The following is a 23,436-nucleotide window of genomic DNA, read 5'->3' on the forward strand; positions in this document are numbered from 1 at the left end:
AGCCAAGGTCACTTCAGGATGAGGTGCAGAGGCCAGGATAGGAACCTATTTTCCATCTCCCCACGAGTGTAGGACCTCTTGCTACTACAAGTCTATTAGAAGCAGAGTAATAGGGGATCCAGCTAAATCTCCCCCTCCCCCCCGCCCCCCTGCCGCCCTGTAATCACCAGAGATAGGAAAAGGGTGTGCACATGGCAGGAACTGGTTCTCTTTAAATGACGTCAAATGTGAACAAATCTTCCATGAACCAGAAATACAAAAATAATTTTATAGCCTGATGACGTACGTACAAAACAAACAGCCAACTGCATACTTAGCAGTGAAATAACAGAGGAATCCCCAGGAAATTCAGAAACAAGACCAGGATGCCAACAGTTAACAATGCTCAAGGAGTTCTGAGCAGTTCAACAAGATGATAAAAACAATGGAACTATAATGATTAGGAAGGAGAAAACAAAATTTTCCTTATTTGTAGCTGATGATCATGTCTGAACAACCCAAGAGAATCAGCTAAAAATCAAAAGAGGAAAAGTGAGTTGAACAAGTGGCAGCAATCTTCACAGATCTGTTTGCTTGTGGGTAAAATGAAGACAGTGACACAACACAGTGTGCTTAACAGATATGATACTTAATATATGTTAAGCACTTAGAATAGGGCCTGTCACACCTAAGAATTCAGGAACACAGGGGCAGCAGGGTGGCTCAGTCGGTTAAGCATCCAACTCTTGATTTCAGCTCAGGTCATGATCTCAGGGTTGTGAGAAGGAGCCCTGAGAAGGCTCCGCGCTCAGCGGGAGTTTGAGATTCTTTCCCTCTAACCTCCCCCCACCACATTCAATCACATGTGCTCTCAAAAAAATTAATTCAAAAAAAAAAAAACCTCAATAAACATTAGCTGTGGGGGATCCCTAGGTGGCTCAGTGGTTTAGCGCTGCCTTTGGCCCAGGGTGTGATCCTGGAGTCCCTGGATCGAGTCCCACGTCAGGCTCCCTGCATGGAACCTGCTCCTCCCTCTGCCTGTGTCTCTGCCTTTCTCTCTCTCTCTGTGTCTCTCATGAATAAATAAATAAAATTAAAAAAAAAAAACATTAGCTGTGACTATAAAATATATTTTATAATTAATACTTCAATATATAATAGTAAACTAATACAACACAACCAGTAAAAATATGGTAATTAAAAAAACAACAAAAAACATACCTAGGAATAAACTTAACAAGAAATGTACTAGGCATTTATGAAAAAGTTTACAAGATATAAATAAATGGAGAGACCTAGGAATGCTTGTGAATGAGAAGACTGCATACTGTTCTTCCTCCAAGTCAATCACTTCTTCACAGTACTAACTGGGACCTCCATATGACCCAGGCTGGCAGCATCTATGGCAGTTCCCCCAAAACTCACTCACACACCAGTCCCCACCAGGTGAGCTGACACTTCCTGCTGTGGACAGGCCCTGCTCCCAAGGAGTCCTTCTGTCATAGCACTTGGCTGTCCACATTGGTTTCTTCAGTTTTCCTTGCCACTGGACCATGAACCCAGAAAGTCATACTGAGTCTGCAGTACCAGAGCACCTAGACAGCAGACTTGTGCTAGGTATCAGCAAAGGCCAGAAGAGTAAGCAAACAAACCACCCTATGATACACCCCATGATACAAGGGATTAGGCACCCAGGAAGGAACTGCAGAGATACCTACTTTGGGTTTCGCGATCTCCTTGATCCTCTCGATTTCCTCATCAGACATGACATCATAATACCTGACGATATGCGGGCTGTCCCACTCATCCTCCTCTTTGAAGGGGGCGATGAGCAGCTGTGGTGTCCTGTTGCCATGGTGGTACCTACAGAAAAGCCTCTTCTGCCTCCGGGGAGTCTAGGGAGCATACACAGCAATAGGCTCTGAGCATAGTGAGTCCTAATCCTGGGTCCCAGGCTGGCTGGCTGGCTGGCTGGCTGCAGGTATAGGTCTCACACCCCATGTCCAGCAGCTGTCCCTCCTGCCCCACCACAGATAGAAACAAAAGCCTTTCAGCTTGAATGAGAGAAATGATACCCTATAAATCATGTCATGTTTTCTCTCTTGCAAGGTCCTGTGGCACAGGATAATCCCTGATCCTTCTCACAGAGATATGAGTAAGTCAGAAGGGCTGAGGCATGAGAGAGGCCATTCTAGGTAGAGAAGCCACTGGGAGGAATGTAGATATGCAGGGACAAGGCCCAGAAATCATCTCATACCTGAGCCTCCTGAGGAAGCACTAGGATCCCAGGACTTTCAAAACTCAGTGACACCAGAGACTAAGACTAAGCCGTTAGGTCTGCGTCTTAACCAGAGACCACAGTTTCCCATGGGGCACATCCACACCCATGGTTTTCCTCACAGCAGGAGTTGATCAGAAGGTAGGCATGTTGGGGTAGGGAGAGGAACTCAGAAATAACTTAGAGGATCTGAACTCTGCCTGGGACATCAGGGGAGCAATATCCCATCCTACACCTCAGAAAACACCCACCCATCAGTCTCACCAGACACTACAAAGAACTGGAGAAACATCCTCCCCAAATCTGTCCATCCAGAGCCAAAGTCTAGGTCCATATGTGGGACCTGGCCATGTGTCTCACCAGTTTGACACCCTCCCCACGACAGAGGCTCTCATAAACATCCCTCTCAGGCAGGTAGTCCACAGGCCTCTCATAGATGCTTTCCTGCGTGGCCAGTCCAGCTTCTGTCTGATTTAATAACATTTTTTCTCTTTCTTCCTCCAGCAACCGTTCAAAGTACCGCAGATTCCCTCCAGCTCGTTCATGGCTTGGGTCTTAGAAAGAGCAGAGAACAAGAAGGGAAAGGAAACCACAAACATCTGTTAGGTCATTTAAAGACATTACTCTGTAAGTGGTTTTCTCTCCCAGCAGCTCATTTGCACACAGCATTTTGCTTTCCACGGCACCTAACCAGGGCTCACCGGTCAGAGCAGAAAAGCCAATATGGGTCTCCCCACTCTGTCAGAGATGGGAAGGGAACAACAGAGGGGGTTGCTTAGCCAGCCGCACAGGGGGCTCTCCTCTCAGACCTCCCTGGAGGGCCCAAGGGCACAGGTTGAGAAAAGCACCCAGACTCCTGCCGCCTCCTCCACACTTGGCTGTGAGTCAGTTCATCCATCCCCGAGAGTACATCCATTACTGGTGACCACATCATATGCTGGCCACAATGAGAAGGCAGGCTGAAATTCTGGCAAAAAGAACAGCCACGTGACAATGCCATAGCTTCATTGTGTGGGCCTCCCAACACAAAGGAGCAAGCTTGGCAGGATTACTGTGCCACTCCATAGATGAGGAAACCAAGGCTCAAAGATATTAATAGATTTAGGTTAAGGTTATACTGAACAGGAAGCTAGGCGTCCTGACTCCCAGGACATGGCTCTTACTAACATGATAGCATCTACAAAGCTCTCTTCCCATATCAGTCTTGCAGGACACTTTTATGGTAGCTGGCATCATATCAGACTCAAGTCCTGTGAAAAGCAACAGCAAAAGAAAGTCTTTGCTAATCTGTGAAATTCCAGATTATGACAATCCCATATATTAGTAAGAGGTGGATAGGACAGATAGGTTTTAAAGACACAGTGCTGGGCAGTCTGGGCGGCTCGGCGGTTTAGCGCCACCTGCAGCCCAGGGCACGATCCTGGAGACCTGGGATCGAGTCCCACGTCAGGCTCCCTGCATGAAGCCTGCTTCTCCTTCTGCCTCTCTCTCTCTCTCTCTCTGTCTCTCATTAATAAATAAAATCTTTAAAAAAAATTGAATAAAGACACAGTGCTTTTAATCTACTTCAGTCCAACACCACAAGACACTTAAAATACTAATGCTATAGCAAGTTCCCAGGAAGACCTCAGACCTCTAAGGGGTCAGGCCATGGTCACTGCAGTCATTCTGTAGCACAACTTGCCTTCTGAGCTCCTTCTGACAATGTGAAGGCTCACCCTGCAGAGCGGCAGATGCACTGCAGCACTGGATTCCTATTTTAAAAGGGAGTGTGCAGAGCCACAGGTCAGAGTGTATCCATAAGCAACTGGGCAAGGGTTAAGGCCAGAAATGAGGCAAATAAAGAGCTAACTGGCAGCTAGAATGGGCCTGAAAGCAGTAAGGCATTAGTCACTGGCCAGGCTCCAACCCAGGAGAGGGGCCAAGTTGTGGCTGATAGAATGACCAGTTCTCTGTCCAGCCCCGCATTGGCTCTGACCTTCCCCTAGAACTTCCTTACCAAGAGAGAGCAGGCGGCGGGTAAGCTCCAGGGCACGGTGCAGGTCACCCAACTGGAAGACAGCATAGCTCAGGTAGTCTAGCACCTGGGCCTTGGATGTGGTGGCCTCCTCTCCAGCATCGAGCTGCTTCAGTACCTGCTCCATCCACAAGACTGTGTGGTAATAGTCACCTTCATTATAGGCTGAGCGGCCCATCCCAAAGCAGTCATCCACACTCAGCACGGCCTGGTACTTGGTTCCTGCAGCAGGAGAAGCAAACAGTCAGGCTCTAAAGAGCCTCTGGGCTAGGGAGAATGATTCCCACACTGAGGAAGCCTGGGTCATGGGGAGGGGGGCATGATCCCAGCAGAGTCAGGGCTTTACACCATGCACTTCAAAGTGAGCACAACCAGGCTGGGCCTGCCTTGGACTGGGGTTTGCAGCCAACATCCTGGCCACAGACTCCCCTTCTCCCATGTTGTGAAGAAGCCCAAGAAATAGTAGTATACAAGAGAATATGAAGGTCCTGTGAGCCACAGAGGAGATGTCTGCTGGGCAGCTGGCCATATGAGTCTGGAAGGTAGAAAAATCAGTTGAATATAAAAAACAGAACTGGGACGCCTGGGTGGCTCAGCGGTGAAACATCTGCCTTTGGCTCAGGGTGTGATCCTGGAGTCCCAGGATCGAGTCCCACATCGGGCTCCCTGCATGGAGCCTGCTTCTCCCTCTGCCTATGTCTCTGCCACCCTCTCTTTGTGTTTCTCATGAATAAATAAATAAAATCTTAAAAAAAAAAAAAAAAAAAAAAACAGAACTTAAGTGGCAGCTAAAGGCATGGATGAGTACAAGCAGTTCCAGCAAGAGTGTGAGGAAACAGTAGAGAAAGTGGCTAAAGCCAGAACCTTACAGACCACCTAGAGAGATAGGACAAAGAGTAACAATGAGAAGGACCTAAGAGGTAGCACAAACAGAGCAAGAATGGTGGGACAGATGCCAAGAGAGGTCAGAGCCAAGACTGCAGTGCCAGCTTTGACCACTAGGTGGCGGGGACATTGCTGAGCATCAATTCTGCAGGTCCTGTGACCGACCACAAGTTATTTGCCATGAGCTCAACACTGGAAAGTGACCTTGAAGATAGTCTTAAGTCAAGAAGGATGAAATATAATATGCTACCTATAGGAAAAATGTAGGATTTAGGGTAGGGGTAAGATGAGAGGGACCATGAGTGTATTCCTCAGGGAACGATGAAAAAGCAGGCCCCTTGCGGAGGTAGAATTCATAGGCCTCAGGATTCTGACTTGGGCTGCCAATGGATGGAAGTACTTTTGCTCAGGCAAGGGGGGAGTAGACATTTCAAAAGGCAATGGAGGATTTCAGTTTGGAACATGTGACCTTTGAGGAGCCCAGAGAACACCCAAGTAGAGATGCCCCACAGGCATTTGCCCTCACTGGTTGGAAGCTTTGGCGATAAGCCTTGAGAGGTAACACAGATGTGGATGTCATCCATATACATGTGATGGAAATGGCTGGGCTCACCTGGAGAAGGTGCTTAGGGAAAATTCTATGTAAGGGAATCCTGGGGATTAACTCCCTTCCACCCCTCCCTGCCTCTCCAGGACATGCAAGGGTCTGTTAACTGAACATACAAGGTCAATGCTTAAGTGTGTCTCCCTCATCCTAACAATCACTCTACAGCTACAAGGTGAACACACCCTGCAGGTGCCCTGAGGGGCCTTCTCTCACTGGCTCCATGACCTGGCTTGATCAAACATGACTGAGGCAGAAGTATAAACTCTTTCCCTTCCCACTGGCTCACCATACTCCTCAGCACTAGAACTCCAGGCCTTGACAAGCTGACAGACAATGCCTCTTTCTCCCACACTTTGTGATTCCTGGTTTGTGCCTCCTCCGGGGTCCCCATGGGCAAGTAGCATCCAAAGTCTAATAGGGTCTAACTGAACCACTGGGTTTAGTGGCCTCTAACAGTCCCCCAAACCCAATATATCTTCTTGTAAGCATACTGAGGCAATGAGGAGAAAGGGGCCTGTTTAAAAAATAAATAAAAATAAATTTAAAAAAGATAGTAGAAAGCCAAAAAGAGAAGCAATAGAGATCAGTGCCCCAGAATTCAAAGGAGAGAGAACATCAGGAAGACCGGAACAATGAAGGTGCCAAATACTACTGAAAAATTAAAGAACATTATCCCTGAAACTCATCCACTGGCTTAGCAGCTGAGTGGCCACTGGTGACTTGGCAGAGGCAGGATCATTGGAAAGTGGGCAAAGAGGCCAGACTCTGCGTGTTCAGGAGGACTCGGGAAGCAAGGAAGTGAAGAGCATGTGGATGACTATCCAGCAGCCTAGCCAGGTTAGGCTAAGCAAGAGATCATTGAACAGCAGAGACTCAAAGGGCCTTGGATCCTGAGGGAGGGGTTTGTAAGATGAATAAGAACCCAGGGTGTGTGTGAGCTCAGGGGGAAGAGCCAAGTGGGGTAGGCCAAGAATGAAATGGGTATAGGCTTATAACTGAGGACACACAGGACACAGGGCTAAATCCAGAGATCAGCCTTTGTCAAAAAGAAGTCAGAGGGTGTGGGGACAGAAGCAGGTCTAGAAGCAGATCTAAGTGGTGCTCTGGGGGCAGAGGCCAGGACGTCCTGAACAGCAGCCTTGGGCTTCTCTTAGAAGAGAAAGGAGAAGGTGTGAGAGGAAGAGGAAGGAGCTGAGGGGAGATGGCTGTCATGGGGCGGTAGGGGGTGGGGGAAGACGGACCTGGCACCAACTGGAAACCCAAAAGAGCATCACTGCCAACAGTGATGGTGTGCCTGAGGGTAGAGACCACAAGATGGCAGTGGCTCCAGCCCTATCCAGACGCCATAGGAGACACACATGCATGGATGGGCAAAGCCTGAGGTGGTTAAGGTACCTGGAAGTTGCCCTTTGGAAATTGTGTCTGGATCCAGCTTGTATGTGTCCTGAAGTCTCATCAGGGCCTTGGCGGCTCCCATTTCGTCCTCGTCCGTGGGGAAGAACTGCCGCTGCACAGAGAGGTTGGCAATAAAACCTTCCAAATGAGAGTGAGAACAGGAAGTTACCCTTGATCCAAGGGCACAATTCCACCTGGGATCAGAAACGTATCCACGGGACAGTTTCTCCCTGCCCCTTCCCTCAAAGGCTGTTTCCCCTTCCTCCAAGAAGCCCTCCCTGATGACTCCAGTCCATGGAGATCTCTTTCTTCCTCCTCACTGTACGGAATGCCTGTACTACTCATTTGGAATTGAACAAAGATGGCCCCACAAACTGGTTAGCAGGTCTGAGAGTCTTGGCTCCAAAGTGCTCAGTCAGATCTGGAGGAGATAGAAGGGACAGAGGACAGAAATGGTAATTGAAAAGGACTCAGGGAAGATCTGTTGATCACTTAATGGAAAATGAATCACATGGAAAACCTTGATCCAGGATCATTGCAGGGGGCAGAGGGCCAGAAAAAACAGACCATCCGGCCCACATTCCAGGTCAAGAAGCCCAAGTGACAGAGGTGATTAACTCAGGGAACCTAGCTAGACACTCATTATTGACCACTGGCACTTATCATCCAGAAAGGTAATGATGACAGTCTCAGAGGGGATCTGGTGCTGTCTCCACCACCCAAATTAAGGACTAGGGGACCATCTGGCCAGAGCAAGCACTGAGGTGGGCTGCTCAAGCCTAGCATGGTACCGTGAGAGATCACACTAGCTCTTGTTCTTGCTCTCAAGAGGACTCCTACTACTCAAATCTGCAATGAATTCAAAAGGCATGAGCTCTCTGAATGTAGTGCTCAAGACCATAGCCTGGAACCTAGGCTAGTCCCTGACCAAAGAAATATCCAAGGAGGCTGTTCGAGGACTCCAAGCCCTGGCTCTGAAGCAAGACATGCACTCTTATAATCTCAGGACTCCAGGTGGAGGCCAGGCCCTCTCAAACTGATTCAGGGGTTTTAATTCTGACTGTGAACTAAGAATTGGGAGGGGAATGCCATGGCCCCTTCTTTCCTGGCCTCTTCCTCAGGGCAGCAGCACCCACAGCCACCTACTCTCAGGACCTCAGGCTCAAACACCCACTTCAAACCATGCCAAACCCAGGCACCAAGAAGCTGTAATCCTGCTTTTCTCCTGGCTGCACAGTCAGGGATTCTAAAGAGTCTGGAATTCAGGAAAAAGAAAACATGCCCCCAGAAAAAGCCACACCGTCAGCAAGTCCCCCTTCATCTCAAGTCGGAGGTAAAAACAACCTATTGCTCTCTGGGCCAGTCCTGTCTGCCTTCTGTTAATTATAAGGTTTTCTAAAAGAACCAGATGTTGATGGGGGCTGAGGGGGCGGGGGGAGGGGGGGGAGCTGGTGGTGGAAAGCAAGACCAGGGAGCGGAAGGTCATCCCGGAAGGCAGGCTTATTCTACTGCAGTGCAATGCCTGCCCGCAGAACAGCCAGTTCTGAGCTACAGCCCCAGGCTGGAAGACAGGGGGCTGGGAAAGGCAGCCATGGCTTCTGGAGGCGGTGAGCTCACTGGGCACAGTTCCAGCCTGGCTGAACTCACCAATCCCTCCCCAGAGGCCACCCTGCCCCCAGCCAAGCCCAGCCCAGTCTGGCCACATGGGCTGAACTGCCTCAGCCAGAGACAACTAGTCTGAAGTTAATCAGAACTCCCAACTCGGGGAGAAGAGTCACTGAGTTCAGGAGACTGAGCCCCAGGCTGGAGTCAGGAGGGCCCGCAAACATGCCTGCCTGACCATCTCCTGCTGAGAGGAAAATGTTAGAGCATAGAAAAATACCAGCATAGTCAAAGACATTAAGCACAGTTAAACTTTGAAAAATTTCATACTCTGACTTCCAAATACCACTTCTAGGGATTTAAACTAAGAAAAATAATCAAAGGCAAGGCATAAAGATGTATATGCACAATTGCTGATAATTTAGAAACCCCACATCCACTAACTTGACAAGTTTTTTTTGGTTTTTTTTTTTAATTTTTTTTTAAATTTATTTATGATAGTCACACAGAAAGAGAGAGAGAGGCAGAGACATAGGCAGAGGGAGAAGCAGGCTCCATGCACCGGGAGCCCGACGTGGGATTCGATCCCGAGTCTCCAGGATCGCGCCCTGGGCCAAAGGCAGGCGCTAAACTGCTGCGCCACCCAGGGATCCCCTTGACCAGTTTTATACTATATCTGCATGACTTTACCGTACAGCCATTAAAGTCATGTCGTATAACATTTAATGGACATATAAAGAAGCTGAAAATTTCAGGAAAACACTGTATGCTTATGGCACAAATCTGCCTACAGATAGGTTTTCTCTAAAAGTTATGAATGGGAATGGATTTAGATGAGACCCATAATCCCTGGCTTACAATGGCCCCATCACCCAGCCTGACTCACTTTTTGTTAATTCATTTGGTCCCTCAAAGCAAGTGAGTCTGCATTTCCTGCAAAATATGAATGGGTCCATTTCTTCTTTTAATGTAAATTCAAGTGTAGGAAGACTGGAATTTTAATAGTGCTGATCACTAGACAACTGGTTAAGAATTCTAATTTTCAAGGTGCCTGGGTAACTCAGTTGGTTAAGCATCTGCCTTAAGCTCAGGTCATGATCCCAGGGTCCTGGCATTGGGCCCTATATCAGACTCCCTGCTCAGCAAGGAGTCTGCTTCTCCTCTTCTCCCTCTGCCCTTCTCACCTGCTCATGCTCTCTCTAAAATAAATAAAATCTTAAAAAAAAAAAGAATTCTAGTTTTCTTACATTATTTTGTTTTCTAACTTTTCTACAAGAACACATTAGTAAAGCATTATTTAGAGAAGTATTTAAGGGTGCCTGGGTGGCTCAGTCAGGAGAGTCTGCCTTGGGCTCAGATCCTGATCCCTGATCCCATACTGGGCTCCCTGCTCTGCAGAGTTGGGGGGGCTACTTCTCTCTCTCTCCTGCCCGAAGTTCCCCTTGCTTGTGTGCGTGTTCTCTCTCTGTCAAATGAATAAAATCTTTTTAAAATAAATAAATGAATATTTTTTAAAAAGGAAATGAAAACACTAGGAAAAGGCCAGAACTGATTATTCTCACATATTAAAAACAAAGACAGCCTAATGCTGTCCCTACAGAGAAGGGAGATGGCTACAGGAGTGGCAGTGTGCATATTCCCACACTCCCCGTGCCCACCAACACCCCACACCCAGGACAAACTCAGACACACACTCCCCAGACACAGGCACAGGGACATTCTGGCTCCCAAGCACCTGCTCACCAGTCCTCACCTGCAGCCGAGTTCTGCAGGACCAGATCCTCCAGTGCAGGCCAGTCTGTGTTGAGCCGCTTCACAAGTTTATAGGCATTCACGGGGTGAGCCAGGTAACCTTCAGGGTCAGCAGCTGACTTGCTGGTCAAGGCTTCCATCTTGTTGGCCCAGCTGTGGAAACAGAGGAAAAGGAAGACTAACACGCCCCCCCACACATATACCAGTCTTGACCAGTAATTTTGCTGGTGAGATTCAGGACTCTTTTCAGGGAGAGGCAATAAAAAATGAACACGCAACTCCTCACTGACACTTGCAGTTCCTTAATCTAGAGAAGAGGTGAGAATCCCAATGTACATAAAAAGGCTTTTAAATAGGGAAACTAAGGTGTCCTCAGCCCATGCCTTGAGCCATTCTGGGGGACTGGCATGAAGTAACCTCCACAGCAACCCCTCACTGCTCTCTAAAGGGCTTCCTCTTATGGGCACCCTGGATGGGTTCGGGGGTGAGGGTGGGGGACTTAGGACATCGGATACCTCTTAATCTTAGAGAGTTTGGCTTCCTCCACAAGGATGTACCCCTTCAGAGACTGCACCAGGTCCTTCTCTGCATAAATTAGGTCAGTCATGTGCCCTGTAGGGAAAGAAAAAAGGGCAGTAAGAAGTGGATGAGGGACGTCCATCCCCCTTCCTTGAGGCACAACAGCACAAGTCCTCTGGGCCACTGGCATATCACTTCTCTTGGGACCTTGAGGATTTGGCAGTTTAAGGGGACCTAGGCACTCCCACGGTCCTGGACCCCAGCTTCAATAAGACAGAGATGAAGGCTTCAAGGGGATGGTGAGATGAGTGCACTAGGAGTACCTGAAGGAAGAAGCCCTAATTCTCATTCACCTACTGGCACCCAGGTGGGTCATGGCACCAAGGCATGGACATCATAAGGGCTTCTTTGCTCAGAACCACTCTCTGGCCCTGAACAGAGATGGTCAGAGAGGCCAGGAAGCCCAGGAGCAACCTGCACTTCTCAGGGAGGAGACCCAGTTGAGACAGGTGGCTCCCAAGAAGGACATTCAGGTCATCGGGGCCTCAGAAGGGGAAACAGCAGCTCTGTGAGCCCCACTTTCCCCAGAACTGGTCAAAACCAGTGGATGAGCCATTCCACCTTGAGTGAGAACAGGCTTCAGGTGGTGACATTCCCTGGCACTTGAGCCAAGGATTGCTCAGGTAGATGACAGTCCTGTTGGCACATACCAATAGAAGTGAAGAATTCAGCCTGCACACAGCTCAGGACACCAAACCAGGCCACCAGCAATGTGGACACCCAGCGTTTCATGGTCACAGAGAGTAGTGTCCGCAAGGCATTCAGTGACAGCCACTGGATCAACGGGTGAAAAAAGCAACTTAGGTGAGGAGATACATACACAGGTACACACAGACACATACGGCCAAACATGCCAAAACTCTGACTAGGACACAGAAACTAAGAATATCCTGCATCAGCAGTGCAAAGAGGCCAGGGTGTGCAACCAGTGATGTGCTCAATTCCGGCCCAGTGGGAGAGCTCGCACCCTCCAGATTCCCAGTAACTGCCAGCAACCATGGAAAGGCTGAATGGTGTGGGAGACTGTCACCTCTGATTCCAAGAGTCAGTCCAAGACTGCCCCACCCCTTCTCATTTCCCAGACTGCCTGTCTTATTTCTGTCTTTCTTTCCAACACACATGTCAGGATGGGGCCAGGTGCTGGAGACCTACAGGTAACATGTAACTCGTGCCTACAAGAAGTCTGAAAGTGTAGGAGAGACAATGACAGAAAGAGAACTTGACACAATAGGCTCCAGGGAACCCACACCCCAAATGAGGTATATGGCAGATGGTTGGCCAGAAGGGGAATAAAACTGCCCCCGGCCAGTCTGCACCTGGCCACAGCAAAGGCAGGCTGGGGAGCAGGCACCCTGGGCAGACACTGCTCTTCCTGTCTGCCACCACAGCAGACACCATCCTCACTGGCAAGGCACCATTCAAAAATATTTACTGAAGATCCACACAGGCTACTCACTGAGCTAGGCACCTGGGATTCAAAAATGAATTGGCCACACAAAGCCAAAACCCTGGGACAGGCTGGCCTGTCGACAGGGATGCAAGACCAGTTTCTGTCTTCTTGTCAGCCTAGAAATAGCCAGACTCAGCCGTGAAGGCAGCAGGCACGACTTGGGGCAAGCCCCACTGGCAGCAGACCTAAGTACGTAACGGAAGCTTTGGACATGGTCTCCCAGCTCAGCCACGCAGCCCAGAGCATGCTGGGGCCCCAGCTCAGCCATGTGGCCTAGCAAGCACCTCAGCCTAAGCTCTCCCAGTCCCTTCTCTTCCTGTTCTACTTCAGTCAAGCCCCACCAGAAATATATGAAGAGAAAACAAGGAAAACAAACAAACAAAAAAAATGCAAATGCTTCTCCCCAAAATGTAAGCCTAACCTGACAAAATTTCAAATCTGAGGTAATGCCAGTTCATCAGGGTTTCACCTACTATGGGTGATCATACAGTCAGGTCTACGACTCCTTGCCTCTGAAGAAATTTCAATCCACTGTGGTTCCATGTTAGGCTCAGAAAAGCCCAACCACAAGGCCCAACCCCAAACAGATTCCTCTATCAGAAAGAGGAGAGAATAAGCGAATGGCCACATTTGTTCATATCCCTGCCAAATGCCTGCAAAGCCATCAGCATGCCCATCACTGCCCTAGCTGTTGGGGGCCAAGATACACAAAGCAAGATCTTTTGGGCCTGAACCTGCTACAGGGCACAGAGTATCAGGCTAAGGGATGGATTATGGAGTTAGGGCAGCAGAGGAAAGCAAGTCACCAAGAGAAGGTGAGCAGACCATCAGCCCTGAGGTGGAGCACAGGTCCTCCTTGTCCCAGCCACAGGTCTGCTCCCAGGCCTTACAACCTCTGCATCTCCAGTCCAGGATTCCTGAAGGCCTCTCTTCTTGCTTACATAAGCCCCTTCTATAGGAAGTAGTGCTGTTCCTCATACCTCAAGAGGTTTAACTAACTCAGGAAAGCATCTTCTATATGTGAAAAGAAGGAAGAGTAAAATCCAGGGGCAAGGGGTATCTGTGGAAACTGAGGGGCCAGCCAACTGCCTGTCAGGCTGGGATGGTGGGAGAACAGGGCCCAGGCAAGAGACCAGACCAGACACGGTTGGAAGAAGGGGAGACCAGCGCTTCTCCCCTGTTGTGTCACCAGGTTCAGTGGTATACCTCTTCAGAGATCAGGTAACAGATTCAAGGCAGGGAGATGCCTCTCTGTTCCTTTCAAATCCTCCTGGTGATACTGACCATGGTTCAGGCCTTATAGCATTCAAGAAAAAGCAGCCAGGTTCCTTCATTACATGAATACCAGCTGTCATTTCTCTGGAATGCACTATCTGGCTTAGACTAAGCCCATCCACGAATACCAGCCCCGGAGGCAGAGCCCCAAAGAATCACAGATGGGGTTCTGGGAAATGGCTTGTCAAGAGCCTGCAAAGTCCTGCTCTGCTGGGAGGAGGGGAAGACAACTCACTGGTCAGAGAGCTAGGTACCCCCAAGCAGCCCTTAGGATGCCACCTCAGGCAGGGATGCCCTAGAGTCCCAACATTTCTCCTGATCCTGACCCTGAACACTAAAGACTTTGTATAAAAAGTTACTTAATCAAAGACAGGTTGGGAAGAGGCAGCATTCAAGAAGGACTGTGCCACAGTGTGGGAAAGGCCAAGCACCTACTTGCCTTCCCCCAATCCAAACTCATACCTGTACCCAGAGCTTACTTATAACAGAGCAGGTGGGAATGTGTGTGCATACCCAGCACCCCCACTAAGTGTCCAGTGCTGCCTTTAAAAGCCCTTCCAGGACCCCTCAGAAATCCTTCTGGATTTCCAGAATAGGCCAGGAAATGGGCAACATCAAATCTCCTTTTATGAAAAACAAAACACAAAGTGGCACCAACCCTGAGGAGAAAAACCAATACTTTTATCTGCGATGCATCCCAGGTTTAGAACAATGTCTGGCCCATTATCATGTACCCAACAAACAATGCTTCACCACAGACTTGTTCAAGTTAGAAACAACAACAGAAGATTTTACATTTTTTCCACTCAATGGATTGTTATGGATTGTTAAGAATGGATGCTGTATGCATATTAAGTCCCAAGTTTGGACCCCAACAGAGAGGTCCAACAGAGAGGTCCTCCAAAGCCCACCAACACCCCAATGACAGTGATTCAGTCACCAAGTGACCAGCACGGTTTCTAAGCACAGACAAATTCCAAGACATACAATCAGAGCCCCAACAAGCCTGCTCTTTGGAAAGGACATTTACAATCTGGCCAAATGGCCATAAAAAGTTTCCAGCTGCAAAACAGCAGCGTCCTTAGCTTCTCCCCTTACCTCATCAGGCACCGATCCCTGCCAAACTCCCAGCTGCAACCCAAACGCAACAGCTTGACTTTTAACAATGTATTTAACAGCCTAGAGACAGAACATGGGTTTGCTGAGTACAAGCAGGTCTTGCCTGGCACTCATCAAGAAGTTGCCTGCCTTCTGTGAAGGAGCAAAAGCTCTCTAAAAAGGGCGCCCCCCTGTGGCCCTGCCTCCAAGTGGTGTAGCCAACTCTGGAATGATAGCCCAGAGGACCTGTGCGTTGTGGAGAGGCTCTGGAGGCCCCAGAACTTAGGCACGTGGATGTCCATTCAGGCTTAGAAGCTGACCCTCTGGAGAGAATGGGAGCTACCCCTCCTCACCTGATGTCAGGCCTCAGTCATCACCCTGGTGTGAGCCACCACCAATTCCCCCCTACAGCCATCCTGGCCCCTGCCTGCATTGCTCTCTCCTCTCATTCAGCAGCCCTCCCCGCCCCTCCTGCCAGCTCTGCTCTACAAAGCTGCCAGCATGGCTTACTGCAGCTGCTCGTTTGGTCTCTCTCTCCACTGCCCCTGCAATAAAGTCTAAACTCCTTAGCCCCCAAAGGCCTTCTTGACTCTGTATGACATGGCCCTCCAGCCCTCTCTAGCTCTATCTCATGAGTCTACATTTCCTAGCTTCAAATGCTTACCTTCCCTGGAAAATATTCTTAACTGAGGACTTTCTTCACAGAAACCTAGATGTTCATCTGCATCCATCCTTATACTTCTCCATCAGGTACAGGAACACATTGATTTGTACTTCCCACTTGGGTACCATCAAAACCACAAAGTCTCCTGCTTCAGTGGCCAGGCAAAATCAACATGTAAAGACCAAACTGGACTTTCACTCAGGGTCTTGGCAGAGGTTTGGCAATCTAAGTGAGAGTAACTCATTAGAAGGGACTACACATGAGGACAAAATCCACAAAGCCATCTACAGAATGCCTCCCATCTACCACTTCACAGTCTCTTGGCCTCACCAAGAGGCTGGTCTTCTGGGCCCTGGGTTTCTTGCTGGGCCTCAGATTCAGTGGAAGCATGTGGGCAAGCCCCATATCTCTGGCTCCTCCTGCTACTTTCAGACTCTACAGAAGTACCACACTGGCCTTCCCTGTGGCTACTGGAGGACCCTGCTAGTGCAACCAAGGAGCAAGAGGGAGCTAGCTCCGAGGAGGCAACTTTGACCAATGAAGACAGAAGACAGGAGGAGGCCGGCAGATAAATTCCTTCACCAGGCCTCCACTGCTGAACTGTTCTGTGGCATGGAATTTCTGCAGAGCTCACCCAGAGATAACCCACATGGCTAAACAACTACTACATCTCTGGGCAAACTGACCAACTTGCTAAAGCACTACCTTGTGCTTCCCATCCTTCTTTCAGGTTTCTTTTCCCTTACCCTTGCTGTACTCCACCCTCCAATAAAGCATTAAGCACTGCCCCAGGTTCTGCTTTTTTGGCAACTAAGCTAACCACTATTTATATTTCCAAAAATCTTTCAATTCTAGCATCTAATCCTCACCAAAACCTTGTAAACTAGATAATCATCTCCATTTCAGATATAAAAACTAGATAAATAAGGCTGAGCAAGAGTTTCCTGCATACCTGACATGCTACCACAAATCAGTGTCAGAGCTGAGACTCAAACCCAAAACACACTTTGCACGAGGTATCGCATTCAATCCTACTCAGTAACATCTACTGTCTTACAGCAGCAGGGTCTCCCAAAACGACGAGCAGGCCTGCCCAGCTCAAGGACTTTATCATGGTTCACAAATCAGCTCCATAACATACCAGGCTGGATCCCCACCAAAAAGTCAACAGCAACATGGAGCCTCGAGTTCGGGTGAGAGCAGTCACTCCAGCCTCAGACATCACAGCACTCAGAAATGACCAATCAGCCCAGCTCAGGGCAAGGTAGTCCTGTCTAGTCAGGTGTCAGACAATCCCAACTTCAATCTCAGCTCTACCATCACTTCCTAGCTTTGTGACTTTACACAAGTTCCAGATCTCTCTGAGCCTGTTTCCCATCTATATAATGGTGATAACATTAGGACCTATACCTCACAGTGAGGACTGAATGAGATGACAATTATCAGTGTGCAGCCTACCATCAAGCACACTTATACCACATATCAGCACCAAGGGTACTAGAGTTACACCAGTAGACCTTAAGTGGCCAGCTGCCTGGCTAATCCCTGGAAATGAATACAGTCCAGTCTAGGGGACAGTGAAGATGAAAACAAGGCAGATATTGGGCAATCTCCACATCCCACAAGGACCAAAAGAAATGAAATATTACTTTAGGAGAGAGCAGAGTCAGGTATAATGCAGCACATTGATCATCAGGAAAATAACTCTGGAAGAGGTCAATCACTGGCTCTATAGCTCATCAAGGAAAGAAAGTTCTCCAGTAAAAGGCAGGGGATTGGACTAATACTCTAGGATCTCTTGTATTTCTATGCCTCTGACATATTGGTTCCAAGTTCCTACAAGTACCAGGCCTCAGCTCAGGATCTCAGCCACACCCTGGTCCTCAGAAGTGCCAGGTACAAAGCAAACTATACTCCAGCAAGCACTTCCTAAAAGGGCTAAAGCAGGTACTGGACTGTGAACAAGCTCAGACAGATCCAATCTGAGCTGGAGAATTCACTACCCAAATACTTAATCCTCTGGCTGGCAATGACACCATTTGAACAAAAACTCTCTTCTAAGGCTTCAAGAAGTCTAGTCCAGATTTTTCATTTCCCTCCACCCCTTCTGAGAATAAAAACTATATCCTTCATTCCATATCCCCAGCAAAAACCCCAGAGACCACAGGCGCCACTAGCCCTCTCCCTCTAAGACAGGCTGATGTCCCACTCTGGGACACTTCGAAAGTCCAAACTGCCAGATTCAAGCAATCGAAGTTTAACTCTCGCTCTAGCATTCTGTCTAGGCTTGCACGTGCCTGCATCACAGCATTTCCTGCCAATCACCATCTGCATAAAATTAAACTCTTGACAGATCCCAAGAGCCAGGGACACACCCACCAACCCAATGTACTATCAGCCAGCGTGGCCACAAATCAGCCAAGGTCTTGCATCCAGCCTCAGAACCTCCCATGGATGTGGGAGGGCAGAGTAAAAGTGAGGCTCTGTCAGGAAATGAGTAGATCCCAGATTCCCTCATCCTAGTCATTCCTCAGGGCTGCACCCACACAGTCTCTCCTTCTGATGAATATTCACTCTCTGAGCTCTTCCTCTGCCACATGGCCAGCTGCCAACTTGAAGCAGCAATCTCAGGCAGATTATGAGCTACCCACCAGCAAGGATAGCGTCAATACCACCTCCTTCTCCTCTCCCTCCTAATTCTACCCCTAGGCACGCTCCAAGTAGAAGCCAGGCACAGGGTAGGTACTCAAGGAATGAAGAGAGATCAGCTGTGTACGAGTTATAGCAGTGGCTAAGTAAGCATTCTCCCAGGCACCCCATTTCAGAAACTCCTACTGGGTAAAAGGGTCTATCACAAGTCACAGGCAATGCCTAGTTGTCATCATGTCTGTCTACTGAGCTCTTGGAGAATGAGGGTGGCCCAATAAGACATCATCTCTGGGATGAGGCCGCCAGCCAACTCACTCCATCCTTGCTACGTGGCCTCCTTGGCTGGGGATGCACAGTGGACATACTTGGCCATCTGAGAATACGAAAAAAAAACCTAGAAGAAAAAAGGATTCAAAGCACGCTCCTGTGAGTATGTTGAAATGAACAGAAGAAGCTGGGCTCTGAGTCCCAGAATCACAATGAGAGGCTGCACCCTGGACACTTCAGGGGCAGTTTAAACATCAGCCAAAGGAAATCGTGGCTCATTGAACAGAGGAGTAAATCATGGAACCTGTTGTTCCATATGTGTTTTTGCAGCAGCAGCTTGCAAAAACATTCTACAAATTCTTAGGTGGACAGCGGATTTTGGCAAAATCTGGGACAGGTGAGAATGCTCTCAGCTACAAAATGATGTCCCCCAACCCTTGCTCTCAGAACCAGCATCTCCTGCAAGAAGGCTAAGGCTCTCAGGCTTCAAAGGGTTTATAGTAAGAAGCACAAGCTTGGGGCACCTGGGTGGTTCAGCGGTTGAGTATCTGCCTTTGACTCAGGTCGTGATCCTGGGATGTCCTGGGATGGAGTCCTACATCAGCTCCCTGTGGGGGAGCCTCCTTCTCCTTCTATGTCTCTGCCTCTCTCTGTGTGTTCTCATGAATAAATAAATAAAATCTTGAAGAAGAGGAGGAGGAGGAGGCCGCGGTGGCAGTACAAGCTTTAACTGGCACTCTCCAGCAGAAACACCAGTCTCAGTCTTGGGAGGCACACTAATGTGCTACACCATCTTAAAGATGTCACATTAGAATACAAGGCCAGAGGCCCAACTGTCCCGAAGTAGGAAGTGCCCTGATCTGTGCACCTGCTGAGCAGCACTCACATGCACAGCACAGTACTAGGCACTGCCTAGTACTCACTTGAAACTGTAGCGCATAGGGTCCACCTGGCAGCTACCCCCTTAAATGTCCCTTCCTCAACGCCTTACCTCTACTGGAGTGCCCCGGTCTGCTCCCACTCACACACACCGTTGCTCTGTCCAGGTTACCCTTCTTTAGCCTTCCTCTGACCATTCCACCTCCTCCAGGAAGCCCTCTGGCCTGAAGCATCCTGTCCTCTACCAAAGAGCCACAGCCTGGTACTCCCTCCCAGCACAGCACTCACCACACTGTTCTGGATCTGGACTTTCCCAGTCTTCAATCCGTCCGCCCCGCTGGGCTAGCAACTCCTCGCTGCGCGACACACAGAAGGCGTCGTTATTTGAATTCGTTAACTTGTTACCACAGGTCAGCCCAGCTGCTAAGGAAAAACAACGCACGTTGGAAAGGGACGTCTAGAGGGGCGGAAAAAAGTTTCTCAACCAACAGCCCGTTTCCTGGGCACCAAGGCGCACCCCGCGGGGCCAGGGGCTCCGGCCCTCGGGGGAGCAAGGCGGCCCGCGCTCACGCCCAGCGGCCCCGGGGTCCGGCCGACGGCCCCGCCTCCGCCGCCAACCTCTGGCCGCCCTCGGGGCCCGGCCGCCCGTCGCGTTCCCGGGGAGCCTGCCGAGCCCGGGCGGCCGAGTGCCCCGCCCCGCCCCGCCCGGCCCGGCCCGGCCGCCGAGGGACCGGCAGGAAGGGCGCCGCTGACCTCACCGCCCCGAGCTCGGGGAGGGCCCGCAGGCGGCGGGGCAGGAACCCAGGCGGGAGGAGAACCAGGGCGGCGGGCGGCGGGCGGCGGGCTGCGGGCGGCGGGCTCCGGGCTGCGGGCTCCGGGCTGCGGGCTCCGGGCTGCGGCCGCACTGAACGCCCCCGGCCCCCAGCTCCCCGCCGCCCCGCCAGCGCCCGAGCTCAGCCGGGGCCCCGGGCCGCGCGGGCGGGGCGCTCACCTGGACACGCGCGGCTCCCGGCGGCTCCAGAACCTCCCGCGGCGGCCCGGCCCGCTCGGCGCCTCCTCCCCCGCGGCTCCGCCTCCCGCCGCGGCCCGGCCCCGCCCGCTTGAGCCGTCGCCACGTCCCCACCTCCCGCCCCCCCAGCACGCCGGGCGGCCCCTGCCCCGGCTCCGCGCCCTGGCAGCCTCGGCCGGGGTCGTCCCCGCCAGCCGCCCGGTGTGGGGGGGGGGGGGGCAAGGGGGGCGGACAGCCGCGCGCGTCGGGGTCGGGGCCGGGGCCGGGGCCGGGAGCAGGCTGCGGGCCGGCGGGAGCCGCTCCCCGCCCTTCATGCCGCCGGCAGCTCGCCGCACGTACTCGGCGCCCGCCTCCCCTCGCCCCGCTCCACCTGCGGGCCTCGGCCCTCCCTGCCTCCCTGCCTCCCTGCCTCCCCGCTGCTGCAGAAGCGCCCGCGCGGTGGGGACTCCCGGCCGGGGCTCCTGCGCATCCTCTGGGGGTCCTGCCGGGCACTGGCTCCTGCAGCCCCTCCCCATCGTCACCACTCCCGAGTTACAGGGCGGGGTGGGGCCCCCCGGGGGGCCGGGGCCCGGGCATCCGTGCAATCGACAGACCGGTGGAGAAGACCTTGAAAAATACGGGGGACCTGGGGTCCTCCCCACAGGACCAAGCTCCCCCAAGGGTTTCTGTCCGTCCCCAGCTCCAGTGTCAGGCACTCCTCCTGGTGACGTACTTACGGGTGATGGGTTGATGAGAAGCGGACCAACCAAAGGCTGAGGTGGGGGGTAGCATATTGGGGCCAACTCTTGGTTTGCCCAAACCCCTTCATTCAACAGGGGCCAAGAAGAGTGGACACCTCATTTACCTAGCCCGGTGTGTGAGGGAATGGAGGCTGGGATGCCGCAAATCTCAGCCTGAGTCGGAGGAGGCCCTGGCGGCCAAGCAGGTTCCCACGCCTGCTCTGTGAACCTTCCTGATCATGAATGAGGGGAAACACGGTCTGAGAATCTCATCAGCGAGCTAGCCCAGAGTGGGAGGTGCCCAGCCTCCGCCCAGGCTGTGTGGGGATATTCCCTATGGCACTCTGTCCAGGCTGGCGGCCCAGACCTGGGGAAGGCACGAGCATAGGCATGGAACTACACACAGCACACATAAAACAGGGAACCAGCCACTGTTCCGGCCTGCGTCAGCCACCAGCCAGAGCTCCACTAAAACCAAACAGAAAGCTAACTGTGTCTGCTACATCCTGTTATGCAGAGGAGCCTCCCTCTGCCTGCCCAGATTTCCGAATCATACCCCCTTCTCAGGAGCTTGCCCTGTGGATCATCCCTTCTCTCTCTTGATTATTCAACTGCCCCCTCCCCTGAACTGGATTCTTCCCTTGACCTATAAATACATTTAAGCCTCTAGTGTGAAAATGAAACCCTCATTCAACTCCACCAACGACTGCAGTGTCTCTCTCCTCAATCCCAGCAAATCCCCGGAAAGAATAGTCTGTCAATCCTTGTCCTCGTTTCTCCCACCCCTCAGGCTCCTACGATGGACTTTCTGGTGTCCTCACAACACCAAACCAGGTCTCAATAAACTTTCTGTAACTTCCAAGTGTCAAAATTCAATAGCCTCTCTTTAGTTCTCATCTGCTGAAACCCGGGTCAGAATTTGACTCTCCAGCAGTATCTGACCACCACCTCCCTGGAATGCTAATTTTCCTGGTTTCCACCCATCACTCTGGCCACCACTACCCCCAGCCTCTTCCCTCCTAGGACATCCTCGCCTCCCCCTCTCCTCATTAGTCAGTAAGATTTGGGGGTTCCTCAAAGCTCAGGCCTGAGCATCCTACTTTCTTTCCTCTTCTCTAATTTCTTCCTTTACATCAATGATTCACGTATTGCTTGACATTTACCCTGACTCCTAAGCTCCAGACTCATAACTACCTGCTGGGTCTATGTCTCCAATTCAGTGTCCACAGGTACTCCATCCACAACATGCTCAACACTGAATTCATGGTCTCTCTCCTTCTCTTCTCCACACATTTCAACTCCCTGCTTCAGTAAAGGAGCCACCTCCCATCCCCATCAGGCGCCTAACCAGAAGCCTGACAATCACACCCAGCATCTCCCTCTCTGCCTTGCCCCCAGAGCCTGTCTTTGCTCTGGGGGCAAAGATCCTGTGTCCATTCACTTTTACCACCTAAATCTCTCACCAATCTGTACACACTGCAGCTCTGGTAGTCTCCTCAAAGTTCAGGTCTGAACCCACCACAAACAGCTTAGTAAATTGCATGGCTCTTAGGAAAAATCCTGAAGGTAGCCCGTAAGGCCCCACATGGTTTGGGCCCTGTTCACTTCTCTAGTCACGCTGACCTTCTTCTCATCCCTCTAACTAACCATCCTCTCTCCCACTGTACTGCCAGGCCTTTGTACGTGCTTTTCTTTTTGTCTAGAAAATTCATCCTTCTCCCCATTTAAATTTTTTTTATTTTTATTTTTTTATTTATGATAGTCACACAGAGAGAGAGAGGCAGAGACATAGGCTGAGGGAGAAGCAGGCTCCATGCACCGGGAGCCCGACATGGGATTCGATCCCGGGTCTCCAGGATCGCGCCCTGGGCCAAAGGCAGGCGCTAAACCGCCGCGCCACCCAGGGATGCCCTTCTCCCCATTTAAATCCTTAATATACCCTTAGAAGGATTTTTCTCATGTCCCTGGCCAGGTCAAAGCCTCCTTTATATTAACAGCCTCTCGTGCCCTGTGTGCTTTGCAACACTTGCCACAATTAATAAAGTTGAATGATTGTTGGATTAATGTGTGCCTCCTCCACTGGCCCAGGACCTCCAGGAGTACATTACCTGTGTATTTTCACCCATGATCGTATCCTTGGCTCCAATCACAGAACTGAGCTCAATAAACACTGGCCGACTATGTGAAAGGATAGATGTCTCTTTAATGCTCCACTGCACTGCAGTACCCAAAGACCTGGCTAAGTCCTCCACAGGCCCTCAGAGTCCTGGACCCCACTCATTCCTTAGTGCCTGAATCTTCTCTCCTGTCTCTTATAGGATACTTGCCATTG

At 50.7% G+C, this 23,436-nt stretch overlaps 1 protein-coding gene across 11 annotated transcripts in view; it reads right to left on the reverse strand.

Annotated features, from left to right (window-relative positions):
* P4HA2 (prolyl 4-hydroxylase subunit alpha 2) overlaps positions 1-20,494 on the reverse strand; it is a 33,328-nt gene extending 12,834 nt beyond the window's left edge. For 4 of the 11 annotated variants that reach the window (XM_025432353.3, XM_025432355.3, XM_049116036.1 and 1 more), the window contains exons 1-9: positions 20,368-20,494; positions 19,665-19,799; positions 11,745-11,868; positions 11,031-11,127; positions 10,517-10,668; positions 7,162-7,299; positions 4,257-4,496; positions 2,618-2,811; positions 1,698-1,874 (exon numbers count right to left, since the gene is read on the reverse strand). In XM_025432353.3, coding sequence (XP_025288138.1) covers positions 1,698-1,874; positions 2,618-2,811; positions 4,257-4,496; positions 7,162-7,299; positions 10,517-10,668; positions 11,031-11,127; positions 11,745-11,826 — 1,080 coding nt within the window. In that variant the 5' untranslated portion in view covers positions 11,827-11,868; positions 19,665-19,799; positions 20,368-20,494. Of the gene's footprint in view, positions 1-1,697; positions 1,875-2,617; positions 2,812-4,256; positions 4,497-7,161; positions 7,300-10,516; positions 10,669-11,030; positions 11,128-11,744; positions 11,869-15,581; positions 15,807-19,664; positions 19,800-20,129; positions 20,287-20,367 lie in introns of those variants that run through there. The other 7 variants (XM_049116043.1, XM_049116041.1, XM_049116038.1 and 4 more) reach the window with 6 other exon arrangements.
* Positions 20,495-23,436: the final 2,942 nt, after the last annotated feature.

The sequence above is a fragment of the Canis lupus genome, chromosome 11 (assembly GCF_003254725.2).
Source record: "Canis lupus dingo isolate Sandy chromosome 11, ASM325472v2, whole genome shotgun sequence".
Classification (NCBI taxonomy): domain Eukaryota; kingdom Metazoa; phylum Chordata; class Mammalia; order Carnivora; family Canidae; genus Canis; species Canis lupus.